This window comes from Pipistrellus kuhlii, unplaced genomic scaffold, assembly GCF_014108245.1.
Source record: "Pipistrellus kuhlii isolate mPipKuh1 unplaced genomic scaffold, mPipKuh1.p scaffold_m20_p_15, whole genome shotgun sequence".
In the NCBI taxonomy this organism is placed as follows: Eukaryota; Metazoa; Chordata; class Mammalia; order Chiroptera; family Vespertilionidae; genus Pipistrellus; species Pipistrellus kuhlii.
Window position 1 is genome coordinate 8,867,327 of NW_023425460.1, and position 21,511 is coordinate 8,888,837.

The 21,511-nt window shown below is 40.6% G+C and overlaps 1 protein-coding gene and 1 non-coding gene across 3 annotated transcripts in view; one reads left to right on the forward strand and one right to left on the reverse strand.

The window, feature by feature from the left end:
* Positions 1-6,508, forward strand: part of P4HA1 (prolyl 4-hydroxylase subunit alpha 1) — a 65,606-nt gene extending 59,098 nt beyond the window's left edge. For both annotated transcript variants that reach the window (XM_036437765.2, XM_036437764.2), the window contains exons 13-15: positions 2,371-2,439; positions 3,036-3,132; positions 5,442-6,508. In XM_036437765.2, coding sequence (XP_036293658.1) covers positions 2,371-2,439; positions 3,036-3,132; positions 5,442-5,512 — 237 coding nt within the window. In that variant the 3' untranslated portion in view covers positions 5,513-6,508. The remainder of the gene's footprint in view (positions 1-2,370; positions 2,440-3,035; positions 3,133-5,441) is intronic.
* Positions 6,509-18,761: 12,253 nt separating this feature from the next.
* LOC118719623 lies at positions 18,762-18,890 on the reverse strand. Its single transcript, XR_004988195.1, has one exon. It is a non-coding gene; the product is annotated as a small nucleolar RNA SNORA11 (small nucleolar RNA).
* Positions 18,891-21,511: the final 2,621 nt, after the last annotated feature.

Genomic DNA, 21,511 nt, shown 5'->3' on the forward strand with positions numbered 1-21,511 from the left:
ATATTTGCTCTTTATTATATAACTATTGTATCTCACTCCCTACCACCCTCCCTGTCCTCCACTATTTCCATCTTCTCATAACTCCATTTTGTTTTTAAAAAAATCTAAGATGCCATTGGAGGAGGGAGGAGTTTAAGGTACCATCAAAAAAGGATTAAGACTTATAAATTTTAAGTGAGAGCAAATTATCACAGAGGGAAAACCAGGAGAGAAGTGGATGCATTATATAAAATTTATGCTGTGAGTCTTCTCTACTTTTTAGAGATGAACTCTCCAGAGATTGTATCAATTTATGAGCCACCTTTAAGTGTGATATTTGTCAAACTTCTTGATCTATACCCCTTTCACTGATCAGATTGGCAGTTAGTGTGGTTTTAATTTGCATTTCACTAATTAGGGAGATTGGGAATTTTTTCAGATGTTTAAGAGCCATAAAACATTTGTTTTGGCTGTATTTGTTTCTTCGTTTTATGAATATCATGATGCTATATTATTTGATCCAATATCCACTTATATTATTTGACTATTAGATTATGTTAGACTAATTATACCCTCTTCTAAATCGCATAACATTTTGATTAGATTAATATTCATTCCCCCTTATTTGAATACTATTCCTAGGTGAGCCATATAATTTCTCCAAAGTTATTTCCATATATATATATATATATATATATATATATATGGAAATAAGTATTTTTACTGATTTCAGAGAGGAAGGAAGGGCAGAAAGAAACATATTCTTTGTTACTGGTTATATATTTTTCATGGTAAAATACTCTTTTCTCTCACTTAATGCTTTTTACCTTTAGACTGCGTCTGATATTAAGTTCAGTCTGTTCAGAGGGGATCCAGCCTGCAAGGGTGGTGTGGTTTGGGATCACCACAGCGGTGGAAGTTCACCTTCTCTTTCCTAGTCCTTCCCTGTTGGCCCACAGCGGGGGACTCTGAGAACAGGGCCTTGGTACCTGCTGGTCACAGAGTCCTGGTAGCTCCGTGAGGCCTGCTTCCCCAGCACATTCCCTCGCTCTGAGCACAGCTCTGAGTGCCAGACTCACTGCCCAGTGTGTTCATTCCTGGCTTGCTCCACTTCTGTTCACAAGTGACATGCTTTAGGAATGAAGGCCCAGGATGTGAGCCCTGTCCCCACAGCCTCCTGCCACTCCTCCTGGGGACAGTCCCACTATGAACACACACTGTTTGTGACCCTTTGGCAAATATTAAAGGAAACACCTACTTCTTGGTGTTTTCTTTGTGCAGCGTTTGCCTGGGAAACCGTATATTCTCAGTGTTCGTAAGTCACTCGTGTCAGATGTGACTTGAGGACACAGCATAGAGTGGGGTTTAATCTGTCGATACCTTCTATTTGCTTTTGAAAAAGCACTTTAGCATTTGTTTCCTTTACCATGTTTGTGCATGTGCTTCAGTTAATTTGGAATGTTTTCATTTTAGGTTACCTTTAAGACTAACTTTAGAATCCTTTCATCTTCTATTTCTCAGTTAATATATGCTGATTCTCTAGCATCATGGTCGGCAAACTGCGGCTCACGAGCCACATGCGGCTCTTGGCCCCTTGAGTGTGGCTCTTCCACAAAATACCACGGCCTGGGAGAGTCTGTTTTGAAGAAGTTGCATTAGAAGTTTTAAAAATTTGGCTTTCAAAAGAAATTTCAATCATTGTACTGTTGATATTTGGCTCTGTTGACTAATAAATTTGCTGACCACTGCCCTACCACATGAAATGACAAAACTGATTGTTATTTTTCTCTTGGTTTTTATTTCATTTACTGAGCACCTACTATTCTTGATACTGTTCACCAATGAACAAAACATGAAAATTCCTGCCCCTGGAGATTATATTCTAATGTAATAAGATATGTATTACACTCCTGAATTACTTGGCTTATCAGTTTTGTTATTTTTTTAATTTTACTGATTTTCTATGGAGAGGAAAGGAGAGGTATAGACAGAAACATAGATCAGCTGCCTCCTGTACAACTCCTGCTGGAGATGTGCCTGCAACCTTTCAGTCCTAAGGCTGATGCTCCATCCACTGAGCCAAACTGGCCAGGGCTGGCTTATCAATTTTAAACCATCCTTTTTACCTGTCTATAAGTGAAGTGACTTCCCAAATTATAGTCCCATTTCTCTTCCTGGCTTTATAATTCCTTTGCTTTGTAAATATTTTTACTTAAGTATGCAAACCTAGCACCTTTTGTTTTCTAAAAACTGAGTATCATGCACAAACCCATCTATGTAAGTAGAATCCCAGATATTAACTATTGCAGTATTCACTATTCTGTCCCCACAGAATGGCACGTTTAACTTTATTCCATCAGCACTCTGGTAATATTCTCTTACCTCTGACAGATGAGTGATGTGTCAGCAGGAGGAGCCACTGTTTTCCCCGAAGTCGGAGCGAGTGTTTGGCCCAAAAAGGTAAATTTGGTTTGTGTCAGATACATCTGTAATTCATTAATTAAACAACGAAATAAATGGTTAAAGGTAGTGTATTTCTGTTTAGGTAAGACTATGGATACTTTGACACTATTTACGAGCCATGGTCGGCAAACTGCAGCTCGCGAGCCACATGCGGTTCTTTGGCCCCTTAAGTGTGGCTCTTCCACAAGATACCACGACCTGGGCGAATCCATTTTGAAGAAGTGGCGTTAGAAGTTTAAAAAATTTGGCTCTCAAAAGAAATTTCAATCATTGTTGATATTTGGCTCTGTTGATTAATGAGTTTGCCGACTACTGGCCTAGAGTAATGAACCACTGAGGATTAGTACATAAAAGTTTTCATTTCTAAAATAGGTTCCACATGAGTTTCCCTCTCCAGCTCGTTTGTCAAGCAGCTGGGTATTAGTGTTTTCATGTGATTACCAAAATTTTATAAATGACAGTCATATTTTCAGAATTATATTAGAGGAAGATATAGCTGCCACAGAGGAGTACTTTCAGAGGAGCAGGGGAAATTGTAAATACTGCAGAGTTACAACCTGCAGTTTTATTTGGGGTAATTGTCTTCTTCACAGGGAACTGCTGTTTTCTGGTATAACCTCTTTGCCAGCGGAGAAGGCGATTACAGCACACGGCATGCAGCGTGTCCAGTGCTAGTTGGAAACAAATGGGGTAAATATTTTCTATATTTTATATTTTCTATATTTTATGAACAGGATTCGTGATAGTTGTTCCATATTTTGAAATTATTATAATCTACATCTTAAAAGAAATTGAAAACAAACCTTTTGACCAATTTGCCTGCTATGACTTTAACATTGAATGAATTCAACCAAGCAAGTTACCAATTTTTTTTTAATCCTTGCCCGAGGATACATTTTCTTTCTTTAATATATATTTTATTTATTTTTTACAGAGAGGAAGGGAGAGAGAGAGTTAGAAACATTGATGAGAGTCATCGATCAGCTGCCTCTTGCATACCCCCTACTGGGGATATGCCCACAACCAAGGTACATGCCCTTGACCGGAATTGAACCCGGGTCCCTTCAGTCCCCAAGCCAACGCTCTATCCATTGAGCCAAACCGGTTTTGGCCCGAGGCTACATTTTCTATTGATTTTTAAAAAGGGAGGGAGAGAGAGAAACATCAGTCAGTTGCCTCCTGTACTACCCTGACTGGGGATTGAACCCGAAATTCCTTTATGTGCCCTAATCAGGAATCAGACCTGTGACCTTTTCTTGTATGGGACAATGCTTCCACCAGCGAGCCACCTGGTCAGGGCAAGTTAGTGATCTTCACATAAATGTACTTTTAATAGGTCAGAATTTTGATAACAGATTATTTCCACTTGTTACTCTAAGAATCATTAATTGACTCAAAGTTGAGTAAGACAGTATTTTCCCCTTAAGGGGTTCACAGTTGTCTGAGACATGCTAATGGATCAATTATAGTGTTGTACATAGTAGTACAAAGGTATAAATGGAAGATGGCCACTCCTTACACTTGGGATAAAGCCTCATTTTTAAATTTGGTTTTGGGGATAGAAGATACTTTTCCAGGCATGTTAGGAACCAGGTCCAGGACTGTCATGGGTGAGAGGCATTCACTGTGCAGAATTTGCCACATAAAAAAAGAAAGAAATGGAAACAGGTTATTTTAATGTTTTTAGCCCCATACATCCATTTTAAGATTTTAGTGTGTCACTAGCCAAATTTCAAGTGCCCAGTGTGTCTAGTGCCTACCGTATGAGACATAGGAAGATTAAGGAGTAACTTCTGATAACCATAAGGGAAGATTTTTAAAATCCTGTTGATGTTTGGGAACCACTGGATGAGAATGAAGAGAGGTGGGAACCACTGGATGAGAATGAAGAGAGGTTAGTGAAGGAGATCGGTTTAGAAAGATCTTTCCATTGTCTACTCTAAGTGGATGATGACAAAAGTGTGGACTCGGGCAATAGCGAAAGGATTGGAGAGCAAGGAAAAGCGGCAGGTGTGATGAAAAATTGGGCACAGGAGCTGAGAAAGGTAAACGAGTGTTTAAGAATTGTGGGTCCTGCCAGGACCGATTTGGCTCAGTGGATAGAGCGTTGGCCTGCGGACTGAAAGGTCCCAGGTTCGATTCCGGTCAAGGGCATGTACATTGGTTGCGGGCACATCCCCAGTGGGGGGTGTGCAAGAGGCAGCTGGTCGATGTTTCTCTCTCATCGACGTTTCTAACTCTCTGTCCCTCTCAATTCCTCTCTGTGTAAAGTCAATAAAATATCAATATATTTAAAAAAAAAATTGTGGGGTTTACTTCAGATATTTTGTACATGTGGATGCCATGGATTAGGATTAGATTCTGTGATATAGGAGAAGGAATAGGAAATTAATTCATTTGGGGTTACATTAGAAAACTATCTCAGAACACAGGAAACTTAGCATATAATAGTAGGGACTGATCATAGTCTTCACTCTAAGGAGCAGCTCTGAGTTCATTTAAAAACATCTTTGTATGTATTGTCTTTGTATTAGAGGTTGTATTTTGCAAACAGGAAAAAGTGTTCTGTTCTATTTGTACCTACATTTTAATTTCATTTCAAGCATTTTATTGGAATTAGAAACTTTAGGATACACACATGTAGGATACACACATGTAGACTCATGTCTAAAATCTTCTGTGGCTCAATTAGTTGGAGCATCGTCCTGTACACCAAAAGGTAGTGGGTTAGATCTCCAGCCTGGGTGCTTATAGGAGGCAACCAATTGATATTTCTCTTTCCCCCGCCTCTCTCTCTAAAATTAAAGAAAAAAAAATCCTCACGTGAGGGTTAAAAAAATAAAATCTGTGTTTCTAACATTTAGTGAAGTATTTGAAAGACTAAGTAGCATCTATCTTTATCTAGTTTTGGTCGTAAACATTTTATTCTAGAACTAGCTCTTATCGATGAATTAAATACTAGTTAGTGGGGAAAATTAACATATTTCGCTCTCTCGCAGTTTCCAATAAATGGCTTCATGAACGTGGACAAGAATTCCGCAGACCGTGCGCCCTGTCGGAATTGGAGTGACGCACGGAGTCTCTTCCTCGCCTGCTGGGCTCGGATGTGACTGACACACGGTCCCCGTCTTAACTGTCCAGAGTTTACAAGTGACTAACACACACTCCATGCCTGATTCATTATGGACCTCATCCGTGTTTCATCTGTGGACAATCACTAACTTTGTGGGGGTTTTTCTTTTAAAAGTAACACTAAATCACTGCATTGTACAATAGAAAACCTTAAAGTTCAGTTGGTATCACAGAGGACAAAGCAGTTAAAAATGAGGAATTTTTGCATTTGTTACATTTTAAAGAACATTCTGGTTAGATAAAAAATACACCCTAAGCATCTGATTATGGCACAGCACTGCCTCTCGGTGGTGGTGGGGTAGAACGGGCCGTGCGGTTAAGGCAGACATGCCTGTAGTGTGTGCCTGGTACTGTGTGTGCCTCGTCCGTCTGCTCTCCCGGATCTGCCTGAAGACTCGGAATGAACTAGGCCTCTACTCTCGGTTCCATACAACGTGTGCCTCTCCCTCCACTTTCTAAGTAGATTTTCTTCTTCCCAAGTCCTGCTTAAAGAACGTATACTGTATTTTACCAACCCGCCTTCCTCTCACAGCTCCTTTGAGGAGAATTAAATCGGAGGTAAAATACTTTGATTTAAAAATTAACAGAAAGTCCTATTAACAACACGGGGGCTTCTTAACTAAACTGATCATCACTTGGTCTGTTTCTTTGTCCTTTTTCCTAAATGACTGATGATTTTGTTCATAAAATTTGCTATTTTTCTTAATGCTAATAATACCTTGTCTTTGCTATCAGCAGGGTGGTGATACTGGCTTTCTGATTAAATATTGTGCCTTAGGAGACTGGAAATTTAAAAATGCACAAGCCCTTTCCATGATGAGAAATTGATTATTTTTAAAAGATCTTTTTTCCTAAAAAGCCAAAATGTTTGTTTTTTCAATTCTGAAATGTGTTGTGACAACGATGACCTATTTATGATCTTAAATCTTTTTTTTTAAAATGTTTCTGTTTTCCGTGTGGTATTTTTATGTGAATGCATGCTATAGCGACAACAGGTTACTTCTGTTTATGTAATTCTTTAGTGCATAGGACCTGGGTTTATCCTCTTGGTTTCTATTCACTCTGTATCTCATTTTTATGGAAAAAAACCTAGGCTCTCTGAACTCTCAGCTATTTAATCTACCTAAATGTTTCCTCCAAAGGAGCTTATGGTTATGGGTTATTATAATAATGGTACCTAAGACTTTCTCTTCCTGAAATACATATAGAGCTGTGGACCTATTGAAGTCTATTAATGACCCTTTAGGCTAACTTTTTCTTTTTAAAAAAATGTGTGTATATATTTAATTTTTTTTTTTTTTCTTTTACACAGAGAGCTAGAAATACCGACTGCCTCCTGCACACCTCCTCCTGGGGATGTGCCAGCAACATAGGTACATGCCCTTGACTGGAATTGAACCTGGGACCTTTCAGTCCGCAGGCCAACGCTCTATCCACTGAGCCAAACCGTTTTCGGCACTTTTTACATTTCTTATGGTGAATTCTAGTTCATACTAGTTCATACAAGGGCTCTTTTTCCTTTATGCAATATTTAAATATTTAAGAAAAAATTTGATTCTCTGGCAAAGAAGGTTTTACTTTTACCAATTAAAAAACAAAAGTCCAATGTTCCTTTTCCCAGCTACCCTTTTGTTCCACCATGACTACTTTATAAAAAATACTGAATTAAGTTCAGTACTTCAATCTACTCAAATTTTGTGACCATAGATGATTTTTTAAAAAAAGTTTGTGTTGTTTTTTTTTTTTAGAAGGAAGCAGCATTACTTCAGAAATTTAGAAATAGCTCAGCTGGTGTGGCTGAGCATAGAACTCTTAGGCCATGGCTCCATTCTGGGTGAGGGTGCATGCCCAGGTTGTGGGTTTGATCCCCAGTAGGGGGCATGCAGGAGCCAGCCGATTGATGTTTCTCCCTCATAATTGATGTTCCTATCTTTCCCTCTCCCTTCCTTTCTGATATCAGTAAGAATATATAGGGGCTCAAAGGATGGAAATCTTTATTGCCATGTGTTGTAGCAAATAGTGTCAGAAGGAAATAAATTCCATAATCTCAGATTTCCTTGTTATATTCAACCCCATGGGGGGATTGGTAAACTCTTCTCAGTGTTACATCTCACAGAACCTCTCAAGTTTCATAATTACTATTCTTTTCAAATGAAAAGAGAAAAATTCCAGGATAAAGCTTTGGGGTCAGTGATCTTTGCAATCCTTTTTGTTGTTGTTTAATGGTGAACTTTCACATTACTGAGGGGGTCATGGAAAATGTGGGAACTATGGTTTCCTCGTCAACCCAAAGTGCCTGTCATTCATCACTAAGCATGCAGTTACCACAGCCAACTGAAATCACTACTAGGACACTGGACAGCAGGGCGAGTGAGTGTGGTAACTAATAATTTGGTAGATTTTTTTTTAATTTAATGACTAGCATTCCCAGGACAGTGAAACAGTAAATGAAATGATGAAAGAAGTAATCAACTATCTACTTTGTTGAAAATACGAAATGGTAATTATAGTGTAAGAGGATTGAGAAGAGTTAATGAAAGTGAAAAGACATAATATGTAAACTAGTGTGTATATACATGTATATTTGTATATGATCTTATTGCTGAGAAGGACCTAAATATCCTTACATAGCCATATGTAACTGGTTGTGTGTATACAAGGTACCCACATAAGTGTCTGCTGAAAAATGAACAACTTATATGCAGGGCCCCATGGACTAAACAATTGAATTACTGGATCTTGCCATTAAGAAATTCACAGTATCATACTAAACAATACAACAAGAAACACACAATCATGATTAAATAATTATGTCACTTGAGGCAGAATGAACAGAATTACAAACCAGAGATCGCCAGGAGAAGGCAGGATGGGAATGACGCCTCAGTCTCTGTGGCCAGCACTTACCACAGTGAAGTAAGAGTTGGTGTTTTAGAAGAACGGCATCAGATTGCTTAGAGAAAAAGAAATGATCAACACTAGAGAGGACCAAATGGCCAGATTTCACATTCCTATTTTCCTGATGTCCTTGGATATTGCCCCACCATACTGATGAGTTTTGCAAAATGATCTGTAATGTTCCAGTAAAGTTCTTGGCTGCCTGCTTTATTAATCTTTATTTATGGGCTGTAAAGTTTACTTTTCATGTAAATGTAGCCTTCACTTAAATATATAACTGTATTTTGATGCAGGAAGAACAAGTTACTAAAAAACCCACATTAATAGTAAGGCAGCCCTATCAAATGTAAAAGCAGATTTTAAATAAGAAGGACCACAGGGAGTGAAGTCCTGCAGTGGCTGTTGGAGTGCTGCATCCCCACTGCAGCATTTCTGTTGAAATTGGTTTACAAAGCAAGAGAATCACAGGTAAAATAGGCCCTAAAATAGATGGGGAAAAAAATCTTAGGTTTTTATTTGTTCCAATTTCCTAACAAGCTTATTTCTAATAAAAACATTTCTTGGGCTTAGTACTTTAAAAGATTCAGAATAGAACATTTTAAGTAGAGCATACAGCGAGATGTGCACTTTTACATTTCAGGGCTTTTATGTTGATGAACTGTGTGTTGAATCCACCTTTTCTACAAGAGGCTTTCTCTTATTTTTAAGTCCACAGAGACCAGGGTTATTATTGTAATATCGACTTGAAAGCCATAAATGTAATTAAACTCCACTGTAATGTAGGTTTCTATATGGGTTTGGGTAGATCAGGCGATAAATCATATTATGTAAATAACTACATAATGGTTAACATCTAATGACAGATATTCTCTGATACCTGTATAATGAAACACTGTAGTTGTTCGTAGAAGATGATATAGAGGGAAACCAAGATGGCTGCAAAGATAAACAACTAAACTGTTGCCTCGCACAATTTCAAAACTATAATCAAAAGACAAAACGTCTTATCACCCAGAACCACGGGAAAGCTGGCTGAATGGAAGTCTTACAACTAGAAGGAAAGAGAAAGCACAAACACTGAAAAGCTGAGGTACAGAGGCACAGGAATTGAGCTGGTGGCGGGCGACTGGGCATGCAGCTTTTTTTCAACCCAAAGGGAGATAGGCTCCCAATCACTCTGAAATCCAGTTTCTGGGAACACATGGGGACCCAGACGCCTACGGGGAGAAGCTGGTCTGTTGGCCATAGATTGGAAAGTGAGGGTGACTTTTTTGCAGAGGTGCGCACAGCAATCATTGTTTACTGCGCTAGAGTGTGGGATGCAGGGACTTGAAAATGCAGAAAGGTAGAGAAGGCTTACAGCAGCCATCGCAGTTTGCCACACCCTAGCGTAGTGACGCCCTGACACCCTTTCCGCACATTCTACAAACCCGCCCAGGCTCCACACAGCATAGCCTGCCCTGTGGCAGCTTAATGAAATAAACTGCAGCTCCAGTCAGACTGCTCCAAAACCGCCAAGTCCCAAGCAAAGAGGAGAAAACTGTAGTTCCTGCTGTGGCTCCTGCTGGGTGGCCTCACAGTAGCTGACCTGCACCCCATTGGAGATCCAGAAACCAGTGTATCTAGTGGTTGGTGTGAGACACCACCAGATTTCAACTAACTCTCATAGGGACAGTTTTAAGAGGCAGACTCAGCACCAAAGCCCTACCGGAACAAGTCCTGCCCCATAAATGTGTCTCCAGCTCAGTAATAATTCTGTTATAAACACAGCGGGTCCCCACAGCCAATTGGCCTATAGGTCAATTTCTCCCAGTGACACCAACAACAATCAAGACTTAACTAAAACAAGGCTGTACACACTGTCCACAAAGGGGTGCACCAAGAGTGTCCACATCAGGTAACTGGGAGGCTGACCCATTGAACCATATAGGGCACCTAACACAAAGCTACCCTACCAACTCGGGGAAGCAGTGAAAATAAGGACACAAGGAAATATCACAAATTAAAGAAATGGAGAACAAATAACTGGACATAAGAGTTCAAAAACACAGTTATAAGGTTTTTCAAGAATTTCCTAGAAAGGGCCGATAAATTTAATGAGATCCTCGAGGATATGAAAAAGGACCAACTAGAAATTAAACACACTGACTGAAATAAAAAATATATAGAGATCCAACAGCAGACTAGAGGAACACAAGAATTGAGTTAAAGATTTGGAATACAAAGAGGCAAAGAACAGTCCTCTGGAGAAGCAAGAAGAGAAGAGAATTCAGAAACGTGGAGATAATATAAGAAACCTCTGGGACAACTTCAAGTGTACCAACATCAGAATTATGGGGGTGCCAGAAGAAGAGAGAGAGCAAGACACTGAAAACCTATTTGAAGAAATAATGACTGAAAACTTCCCTCACCTGGTGAAAGAAATAGACATACAATTCCAGGAAGTGCACAGAACCCCAAACAAGAGGAATCCAAAGAGGACCACACCAAGACACATCATAATTAAAATGCCAAGAGCAATAGACAAAGAGAATCTTACAAACAGCAAGAGGAAAACAGTTACCTACAAGGGAGCATCCATACGATTACCAGCTGATTTCTCAATAGAAACCATGCAGGCCAGATGGGAGTGGCAAGAAATATTCAAGCAAAAACCTACAACCAAGATTACCCAGCAAAGTTATCATTCAGAATTAAAGGGCAGTAAGGAGCTTCACAGATAAGAAAAAGCTAAAGGAGTCAGTTCATCACCGCCAAACCAGTATTATATGAAATGCTGAAAGGTATACTTTAAAAAGGGGGAGGGGGGAAGTAAAGAAAAATTATGAACAACAAATAGATAACTATCAACAAGTGAATCTAAAAGTCAAGTGAATTAAAAATCTGAGGAACAGAATAAACTGGTGAATGTAATAGAATCAGGGACATAGAATGTTTTGAAGGGACTGATAATTCTCAGGGGAAAGGGGTGTCTGTGTGGGGGATATGGGAAGAGACTGGACAAAAATCATACACCTATGGATGAGGACAGTGGGGGAGAGGTAAGGGCAGAGGATTGGGTGGGGACCGGATGGAGGGGAGTTATGGGGAGAGAGGGAGGGGAGACAGGAGAAACAATTGTAATAATCTGAACAATAAAGATTTATTAAATTTTTAAAAAGATGAAATAACATAATAGTTGAATTTAGTTCATGATCTATTTTTACATTTAAGAAGCAAAAAGGGTGCTGTGACATAAAATACCTCTAAAATTTTTATCAGAGATAGAAAAAAGTGGTTTTGAGTGAAAATAATCAGTATTATCTTTCCCATATTCCATTTTTATTTACCAACTAGGGGGGAAGAGAGTCTATGGGAAGTTCAAGTATGACAGTAATTACAAGTTCTCTGGAAGAGTGTCCTTGGTGTGGATTGCAGAAGAATTCACATGGGACTTGTTATTGGTCCACAAAGACGTAGGGAGATTATGTCAAAATAGCAATAAGCTACATCAAAGAGTACATGGTTTTGTTCAGCTGGCTTTAAAAATGTATATGTTTATTGATTTTTAATTTTTTTTTTATTTTTAGGAAAAGAGGAAGAGAGAGGGGGAGAGAGAAACATTGATGGTAGAGAATCAGCATCTATTGGGTGCCTCCTACACAGCCCCCACTGGGGATGAAGCCTGAATGCATGTGTCCTGACTGGGAACAGAAACGGTGACCTTGTTGTGCATGGGTCAATGCTCAACCACTGGCCAGGTGGTTGGCTTTTTACATAGCAAGCTTTTCATGAAGAAAACAGTGTGTTAATTTACATTACAGTATAAGTTTTAAAATTCCAGTGAGAACCAGCTTTAAATAGCACTGCTGTAAAACAGTACAAATGGTTTTGATTCTACATTTTTTAAGAGCACTAAGAGAGTTTCATATGCATCATTTGGATCTTAGGGTGGGAAAGACAGACTTTATATGTCATAGCAAAATGAGAAAGATAATTCAGAATAATTATTTAGTTTTGCAAATGTTTCAAGGAATCAACATGCTTACATTTTAGCATTCTGTCCTTAAGATGATGGGTTTGGATCAACATTTCTTCTAGTTCTAAGACCACTTAATGTGACTATTTCTTTTTAAAAAAATATATTTTATTGATTTTTTACAGAGAGGAAGGGAGAGGGATAGAGAGTTAGAAACATCGATGAGAGAATCCACCAGCTGCCTCCTGCACACCCTCCACCGGGATGTGCTCACAACCAATGTACATGCCCTTGACCGGAATTGAACCTGGTCCCTTTCAGTCCACATATGCTCTATCCACTGAGCCAAACTGGTTTCAGTATGACTGTTTCTTAAATGTCTTATACCGTCCAGCCAGGTGTAACTCAGCAGTTGAGCGTCGACCCAGGAACCAAGAGGTCACCTTTTGATTCCGGTTCAGGGTATATGCCTAGGTTGCAGGCTCAGTCTCCAGGGCGGGGCATGCAGGAGGCAGCCAATCAATGATTCTCTCTCATCATTGATGTTTATCTCTCCCTCCCTTTCCTTTCCTCTCTGAAATCAATAAAAATATTTAAAAAAATGTCTTATACCAACCAGATTATCAGTTCTAGAGGAAGACACTGGACTAGAATCTCCAGACACTCGTTAGTTTCATGTGCCTGTGGGGGAACCACTAGCAGTGGGTAAAGTAACTTTATGGAAACCTGGAGAACAGCCAGAGGTTTACAGACACCAAGTGAAGACTCATTCAACTAAAACCACATTCAAAATGGTAGGACTTTTCATGGTGCTTTTACCCATCCTTGCCCTTCCCCAAATCTGGTGCTGCCTAGCTGGGAGGAAGCAGCTACCTAATACCTAACTCCCTCTCTTGAACAGAGTTAGCAGAGCAGACCCTGTTATAATGTTCTGGTCTGTTTCCAGGGGTGGGGAATGTCCAGCCCGCGGGCCATATAGTAAGGCCCATCATTTGGTAAGAGCCTGCCAAGGCATTAGGGGTGAGTTAATTGTTTGACCAAACATAGCAAGGTAACTTCTAAGCTGACAGTTTTGTATGGCCTGCAAATGATGCTATAAATATCCAAATGGCCCTTGGCAGAAAGAAGGCTCCCAACCCCTGGTTTGCCCTCACTCAGGGCTCAGGTAGGGAAAGGGTGGAGCTAGAAGCACCCAGCACTGCTTGTTAAAGCTTCAGGGGGACTGCAGGCTTGCAGGAGGTGGAGGCAAAGAATGAGAGGGAGTGGAATGCAACAGGAGGCCTTAAAAACAGGCTGGGGCAGACTTTTAGGGAAAGTAAGACATTAAAAAGTTCCCACATGTTTGGGGAGATAAAGGATAAATCAAGGTAGGGCATGATACATGTCAAGAAGAGACCTTAAGCTACCACCCCAAGCTGATTCTAAAGATGAGAAAATGCCCTGGTTACTGAAAGTCTTCCTCAGCACGGTGCCAGTCTGCAAAGACTGGGAGAGGTAGGTGTTGTTCCAAATAAATTTCAACCAAAAAAGCAAAATTACCAAGTATGCAAAAGAGCAGGAAATCATGGCCTATTCAAATGGAGAAAAAATGATGTGGAAAGAACCACTTCTGAAGAAATGGTACACTACACAAATGCTTTAAAACACCTGTGTAAATATGCTCAAAGAGCCAAAGAGAAATATGGACAAAGAACTAAAAAGAGGAAAATGTTATATGAACAAAACGAGAATATTAGCAAAAGGATAAAAAAGAACCAAAAATTCTGGAGCTGAAAAATACAATAACTGAATTGAAAAATTTGCTGGAGGGGTTCAAAAGCAGGCTTGAATAGGCAGAATAATAAATCAGTGAACTTGCAGGGATTTAAAATAGCAACTCTGAGAAACAAAAAAGCAAAACAAAAAGAATGAGGGTCATATTAGACACTGTCAAGCACCCCAGTATATGAATTATATGAACCTATTGAGGAAGATAGTTGCTGAGAGGTCATTAAAAAAAAATAAATAATGGCCAACAACTTTCCAAAGTTGAAGTTGTGAACCTACAAATCCCAAAAGCTTAAGTCTAAGTAGTATAAATTTAAAGATAATAACACATTATAACCAAACTCTTGAAATCCAAACAGAATCTTGAAAGCAGTAAGAGAAAACTGATACCATGTAAAAGGAATTCTGAAAATTATCAATAAATTTCTTTGGCAGAATCTTACAAGGCCAGAAGGCAGTAAGATAACACATTTAAAATGCTGCAAGAAAAAACATGTCAATAGAGAATTCTAAAGTCCATGTGTCCTACAAAATGAGGGGGAATTTAAGACATTCCTAGGTAAACAAAGCTGAGGGAGTTCATTCCCACTAAACCTGCCCTATAAGAAATGCTTCAAGTTGAAAAGCCACTAGACATTGACTTAAAGCCATAATAAAATGTAAAGAGCTATTATAAAAGTAAATATATGGGCAATAGAAAGATCAACATTGTAATTTTGTTTTGCAACTCCGATATGATTTAAAAGCTTCATAAAAATAATAAATATGTTAGTGGGTACACAACGTATAAAGATGTAATTTGTCACTTCACTAACAAAGGGGGTGAAGCTGTAAATGAGTAGAGTTTTGTGTGCAATTAAAGTTGGTATCAATTCGAATTAGATTGTTATAATTCGAATTGATATGTTATATATATATTTTATTGATTTCACAGAGAGCCAGAAACATTGATATGAGAGAGAAACATCGACCAGCTGCCTCCCGCATAGCCCCCACCAGGGATATGCCCGCAACCAATGTACATGCCCTTGACTGGAATCAAACCCGGGACCCTTCAGTCCACAGACCAACACTCTATCCACTGAGCCAAACTGGCGAGACTCACTTTTTTTTAAAAAAACATTGATTTCAGAGAGGAAGGGAGAGGGATAGAAACATCAATGATAAGAATCATTGATCAGCTGCCCTGGGGGATGGAGCCCAAAACCTGGCCATATGCCCTTGATTGGAATTGAACCTGGGACCCTTCAGTTTGCAGGCTGACGCTCTATCCACTGAGCAAAACTGGCTAGGGATAAGAGAGACTCACTTTAGATCTGAAGACATGCACCGATTGAAAGTGAAAGATGGAAATATATCCCTATCAAAATCCCAGCCGAAACCAGTTTGGCTCAGTGGTAGAGCATCGGTCTGCAGACTGAAAGGTCCCAGGTTCGATTCCGGTCAAGGGCATGTACATTGGTTGCGGGCACATCCCAGATAGGGGGTGTGCAAGAGGCAGCTGGTCGATGTTTCTCTCTCATCGACGTTTCTAGCTCTCTATCTCTCTCCTTTCCTCTCTGTAAAAAATAAATAAAATATATATATTTTAAAATCCCAATGATTATTTTACAAAAATAGAAAAAGCCATTCTAAAATTAATATGGAATCTCAACAGATCCTAAACAGCTAAAACAATCTTGAAAAGGTAGCAATAGAGGTCTTACACTTCCTGAATCTAAAACTTAACTCCACTAAAATAAAAATAAGTCTTGTACTGGAATAAAGACAGACATATAGACAATGTGAATATAATAGAGAGCCCAGACAAGAACAGGCATATAGATCAATGGAACAGAACAAAGAGCCCAGAAATCGACCCAAGCCATTACACTCAATTAATATTTGACAAAGGAGGCAAAAGCATATAATGCAGTCAAAAGAATCTTCAATAAATGGTGTTGGGAAAATTGGACAGATACATGCAAAAAAAGAAAAGAAAAAAAGAAACTAGACCACCAACTTACACCATACACAAGAATAAACTCAAAATGGATAAAGTACTTAAATGTAGGTTGTGAAACCATAAAAATCCTAGAAGAGTCCTGACTGATTTGGCTCAGTGAATAGAGTGTCGGCCTGCAACTCAGGGGTCCCAGCTTCCATTCTGGTCAAGGGCATGTATCTTGGTTGCAGGCACATCCCCAATAGGGAGTGTGAAGGAGGCAGCTGATTGATGTTTCTCTCTCATTGATGTTTCTAGCTCTCTATCCTTCTCCCTCTTTGTAAAAATAAATAAATAAATAAATAAAATATGTATTTTTAAAATCCTAGAAGAAACCATCAGCAGCAAAGTCTCAGACATCTTTCATAGCAATATGTTTACTGGAACATCTCCTAGGGCAAAGGAAACTAAGGAGAAAATAAACACACAGTACTCCATCAAAATAAAAAGCTCCTGCACAGCAAAATGAACCACTGTCTGGGAGAACATATTTGGCCATGATACACCTGATAAAGGGTTAATATCCAAAATATATAAGGAACTCATACAACTTAACAAAAGAAGACAAATGTTTTGCATGCATGCATAGCAGCATAACCAATGGACACAGACACTAGTGGGGTGAGGGCATGTGCTGGGGGTAGGGGTGGCCAGGGAGAGGTCAATGGGGGGAAAGGAGACATATGTAATACTATATGTAATACTATATGTAATACTTCAAACAATAAAGATTTAAAAAATAAAAATAGAAAGAAAAGACAACCTAAAAAATGGGCAAAGAACCTAAATAGACACTTCTTGAAAGAGGACATACAGATGTCTAACAGACATATGAAAAAATGCCCAAAGTCATTAATCATCTGAGAGATGCAAATAAAAACAACAATGCGGTACCATCTCACACCTGCCAGAATGGCTATCATCAACAAATCAACAAACGATGCGTGCTGGAGAGGGTGTGGAGAAAAGGAAACCCTCAAACACTGCTGGTGGAATGCAGTGGGTGTGGGGGTGTCCCTCAGCCCAGCCTGCCCCCTCTCACCGTCCGGGAGCCCTCAGGAGATGTCCGCTTGGGAGTGGACCTAAGCTGCAGTCTGGCCTCCATCTGTGAGAGGTGACCAGGCTGGTCAGGGGAAGGCACCATCCCCATCACCCTATTGCTGCCGCTAATGCCAGCCGCCACAGCTGCCAAGGTGTTTTCATCAGCACGGACTCCAGTCCCTTCACGTGAAAAAAATGACAACTTCCTTTAGGCATTTTCAAGAGGTCTCTTTCATAGGATATGACATTTCTTTTTTTAATCCTCACCTGAGGATATTTTTCCATTGATTTTTAGAGAGCGTGGAAGAGAGAGGGAGAGACAGAAACATCAGTGTGAGCGAACACTTAGATTGGTTGCCTCCTGCATGAGCCCTGACCTGGGCCCCGACCAGGGAGGAGCCTGCAGCCTAGGTACACGCCCCTGATCAGAATCAAACCCGGCCCTGCGGTCAGCAGGCCAAGGCTCTATCCACTGAGCCAAACCGGCTAGGGCAGGATATGACATTTCTTAGCCCCTCCAGCAGAGGACTTTCGTTTTTTCCTACAGGAGTGAGGTGGGAAAACCCTAGATCACCTTCTTGGATTTAAAAAAATATAAATTTTATTGATTTTTTACAGAGAGGAAGAGAGAGGGATAGAGTTAGAAACATCAATGAGAGAGAATTATCGACCAGCTGCTTCTTGCACACCCCCTACTGGGGATGTGCCCGCAAGCAAGGTACATGCCCTTGACCGGAATCGAACATGGGACCTTTCAGTCTGCAGACCGATGCTCTACCACTGAGCCAAACCGGTTTCAGCCCTTCTTGAATTCTTATTACCCAAGTTACCAAGAACACTGTGAGTGGCGTACAGGGAGCCTAGCCAATGGGAGGTCTGAAAAGGTATTTCCTCTGCAGCTCACGTGCAGTGTCCTCCCTGAGCCTGTTCCAGCTGCACCATGGCAGGTGGGGCAGGCCCCTCTGTGTGTCTGCTCCAGGCCTGTGCTCTCCATAGTTGCTTCACTGCACACATAGTCCCCTCCCACTCATCTGCACACACAGCCTCTTTCTGAGCTGGTTGTGACTGTTATAGCATCCCAGCTAATTTGCATATTATCTCTTTTTATATATATATATATATATATACACACACACACACACACACACACACACACATTTTTATTGATTTCAGAGAATAAGGGAGAGGGAGAGAGAGAGAAACATCAATGATGAGAATCATTGATCAGCTGCCTCCTGCACGCCCCCTACTGGGGATCGAGCCCACAACCCAGGCATCGAACCAGAATCAAACATGGGACCCTGGGACCCTTCAGTCCACAGTGCTCTGTCCACTGAGCAAAACCAGGCAGGATGAGGACAATTTTTAAAGTAAAAAAAGAAATAAAGAATTTAGAAGAAAATGACAAACAAAATAAGCAAAGAAGATCTAACAAAGAATTCCTAAATAAAACCAAGTGAAGAAAATAATGTTTATAAATTATATTTTAAGAACACTCTCTGTAGTGTAAGTACCTGACATTAAGCTTTTTTTTTTTTCATGTATTGGGCATAATGTCACAGGAAAGTCATAGCATCCTGCCATCTGTGCAGAATAAGCCCGAGTTGCCGTTGTGTGTGTTATTCACAGAGGAGCCATTCTTCAGGCGCTCTGCTCTCTTCACACCCACACATTAAGCTTTTAAAAAAATATATTTTTATTGATTTTAGAGAGAAAAGGAGAGGGATAGAAAGAGAAACATCAATGATGAAAGACAATCATTGATCGGCTGCCTCCTACACACCCCCTACTGGGGATGGAGCCCGCAATCCAGGCACCTGCCCTTGGCCAGAATCCAACCTGGGACCCTTCAGTCCACAGGCCGACGCTCTATCCACTGAACAATATTAGCTAGGGCCTGACATTAAGCTTTAGATTGCCCAGGCATCTGTTTCAAAGCCACCCGTCTTGAATAAACACACCCAACTGTGTGACAGCAACAAGCAAAACAACCAGACAAAGACCAGGCTTCCGCACTCATGAAGCTCCCCTCGTACAAACCTGGGATTACCTCGAAAACTGGCCACTCGCGTGTCCCTGCTTTTCCCTTCCTGTGCACTGATTTGTGTTCTTTTTAAATTTTTTCTTATACTTGGAATTTTCCAATAAAGAATAAACCCTCGAAACTCTAGGTAGCCCCCCTCAACCCCTAACAAAGCCAGGTCTGTGATCCGCCCCAGGCCCTGTAACCCCCAGGGGCTGTGAATGTAAATGCTGTGCTTGTGCTCTGAGGTTTCCGTGGTTTTTGCTGAGGTGTGCCCCTCAGGCTTAACGGGAACAGTGAGGGCTATTCCAGCCCCAACACTGGCTCTAGCCCAGGGGCTCCCACCAGTAATTCAGACCTAGGCAACACCAGGCATTCCCAGCCAACAGCATTCCCAGCCGAGCACATGACACACGTTCTTTAAAGAAAAATATTCAAAACTATGTATGGAAAGAGCCCACTGTCTACCTGAGAATAATAAGCCAGAATGACCAACACCAGAACATTCCTGTAAAATTACTAGATTTAAAAAAAAAAAGGGGGGGGGGGATTCCTTTGAGCATTTTGACCAAAGACCTCATTACTTATAAGGGAGAGAAAATTAGATCATCATCAGTTGTTGACAGCAACACTTTATCCCAGAAGAAAGTAGATTAATATATTTAAGAGAGACAAGGAAAGAAAGTGTGAAGTAAGGATGTGTTTATCCAGCACAGCCAGCTTTCCAATATAAAGGGACAGACAAATCTACGAATATGCAGGGACTCAGAAAATACTGCTCCTATATTCCTTCCCAAGGAATCTAGAGAATGAGCTTTACGCACAGAATGAAAATGCATAGAATAGGTAGGAAAGGCAATGAAAGCACTAATTATCAAAGTGAGCTAAAGCAGCAGCTACAGGGAAATACTTAGCTCTCAGTGTTTGCAGTATATAGAGGCCTGATGCACAAATTTGTGCAAGAATAGGCCTCCTTCCTCTGGCTGCCGGCACCGGCTTCCCTCCAGCACCCAGGACCCAGGCCACTTTGCTCGTGCCACTGCCAGGCACCTGGGACCCGGGCTGCTCCACTCCAGCCACTGCCACCACCCACAGGGGGCGTGCTTCAAGCCCGCCTCTGCCACTCAGAGTACCCCGCCCCCGTGTGTGTCCGTGGGGGCTGGGGCAGCACAGACTCCTCCCGCCCATCTGCAGTGCAACTCCTCCTGAGTGGTTGTGATGCCTGGCTAGTTTGCATATTACCTGTATGTGTATGTGTGTGTGTGTGTGTGTGTGTGTGTGTGTTTAAATTATATATAATTTAAAATGAATGTATTTATGGCATAGCCACTATGGAAAACAGTATGGAGATTCCTCAGAAAATTAAAAATAGAATTTTCTAGCATTCCATTTCTGGATATTTATCTGAACAAGATGAAAGCACTAATTTGAAAAGATACATGTACCCTCATGTTCATCGCAGCATTATTTATTTATTTATTTATTTATTTATTTATTTTTTATTTAATATATATATATATATATATATATATATAATCAATCTTTATTGTTCATATTATTACAAAGGTTCCTCATTTCTTCCCCCATCCACCAAGTTCTCACCCCACCCTCCGCCCCCTCCCCATCCCCCATTGGCCTCATCCATAGGTGCAGTTTATGTTCAGTCTCTTCCTCCCTCCCTTTCCCCAATAGCAAATCCCCCTTCAGATAGTAAATCAGTTACTTAGCATTTTCTCACATCAACAATACCACCACATGCCCAATGATACACCCCACACAAAAGACATTTCCAAATAGGTCAACCAGCTTCATCCAGGCCCCACCCAAGGCACTCACAGATCAACACAGATCAACACCCTAGCCCTATACTAACTCACCACATCCAGATCTAAGCCTTCATCACTTGATTCAGCAGACCCTCAAGTTCCCACAAAAGTTTCCAGCCATGTCTGAGAGGCAGCCATGGGGCAGGGGCAGGCGAGGAGCAAGCTGCTCCGGGCCTGGCCTCTGTTGCTCTGGTTCGTTCCACAACCAGCCATCACAGCATTATTTAAAATGACCAACACATGAAAGCAACCTACATGCCTATCAGTGGATGACTGGGGGGGGAAAATGTGATATATACAGTCATTCATCACTATCCATGGGGATTGGTTCCAGGACCATTTTATTTTCCAGGACCAATTTTTGATACCAAAATCCACAGATATGCAAGTCTTTTATATAAAATGGCACAGTATTTGCATATAATCTAAACACACCATCT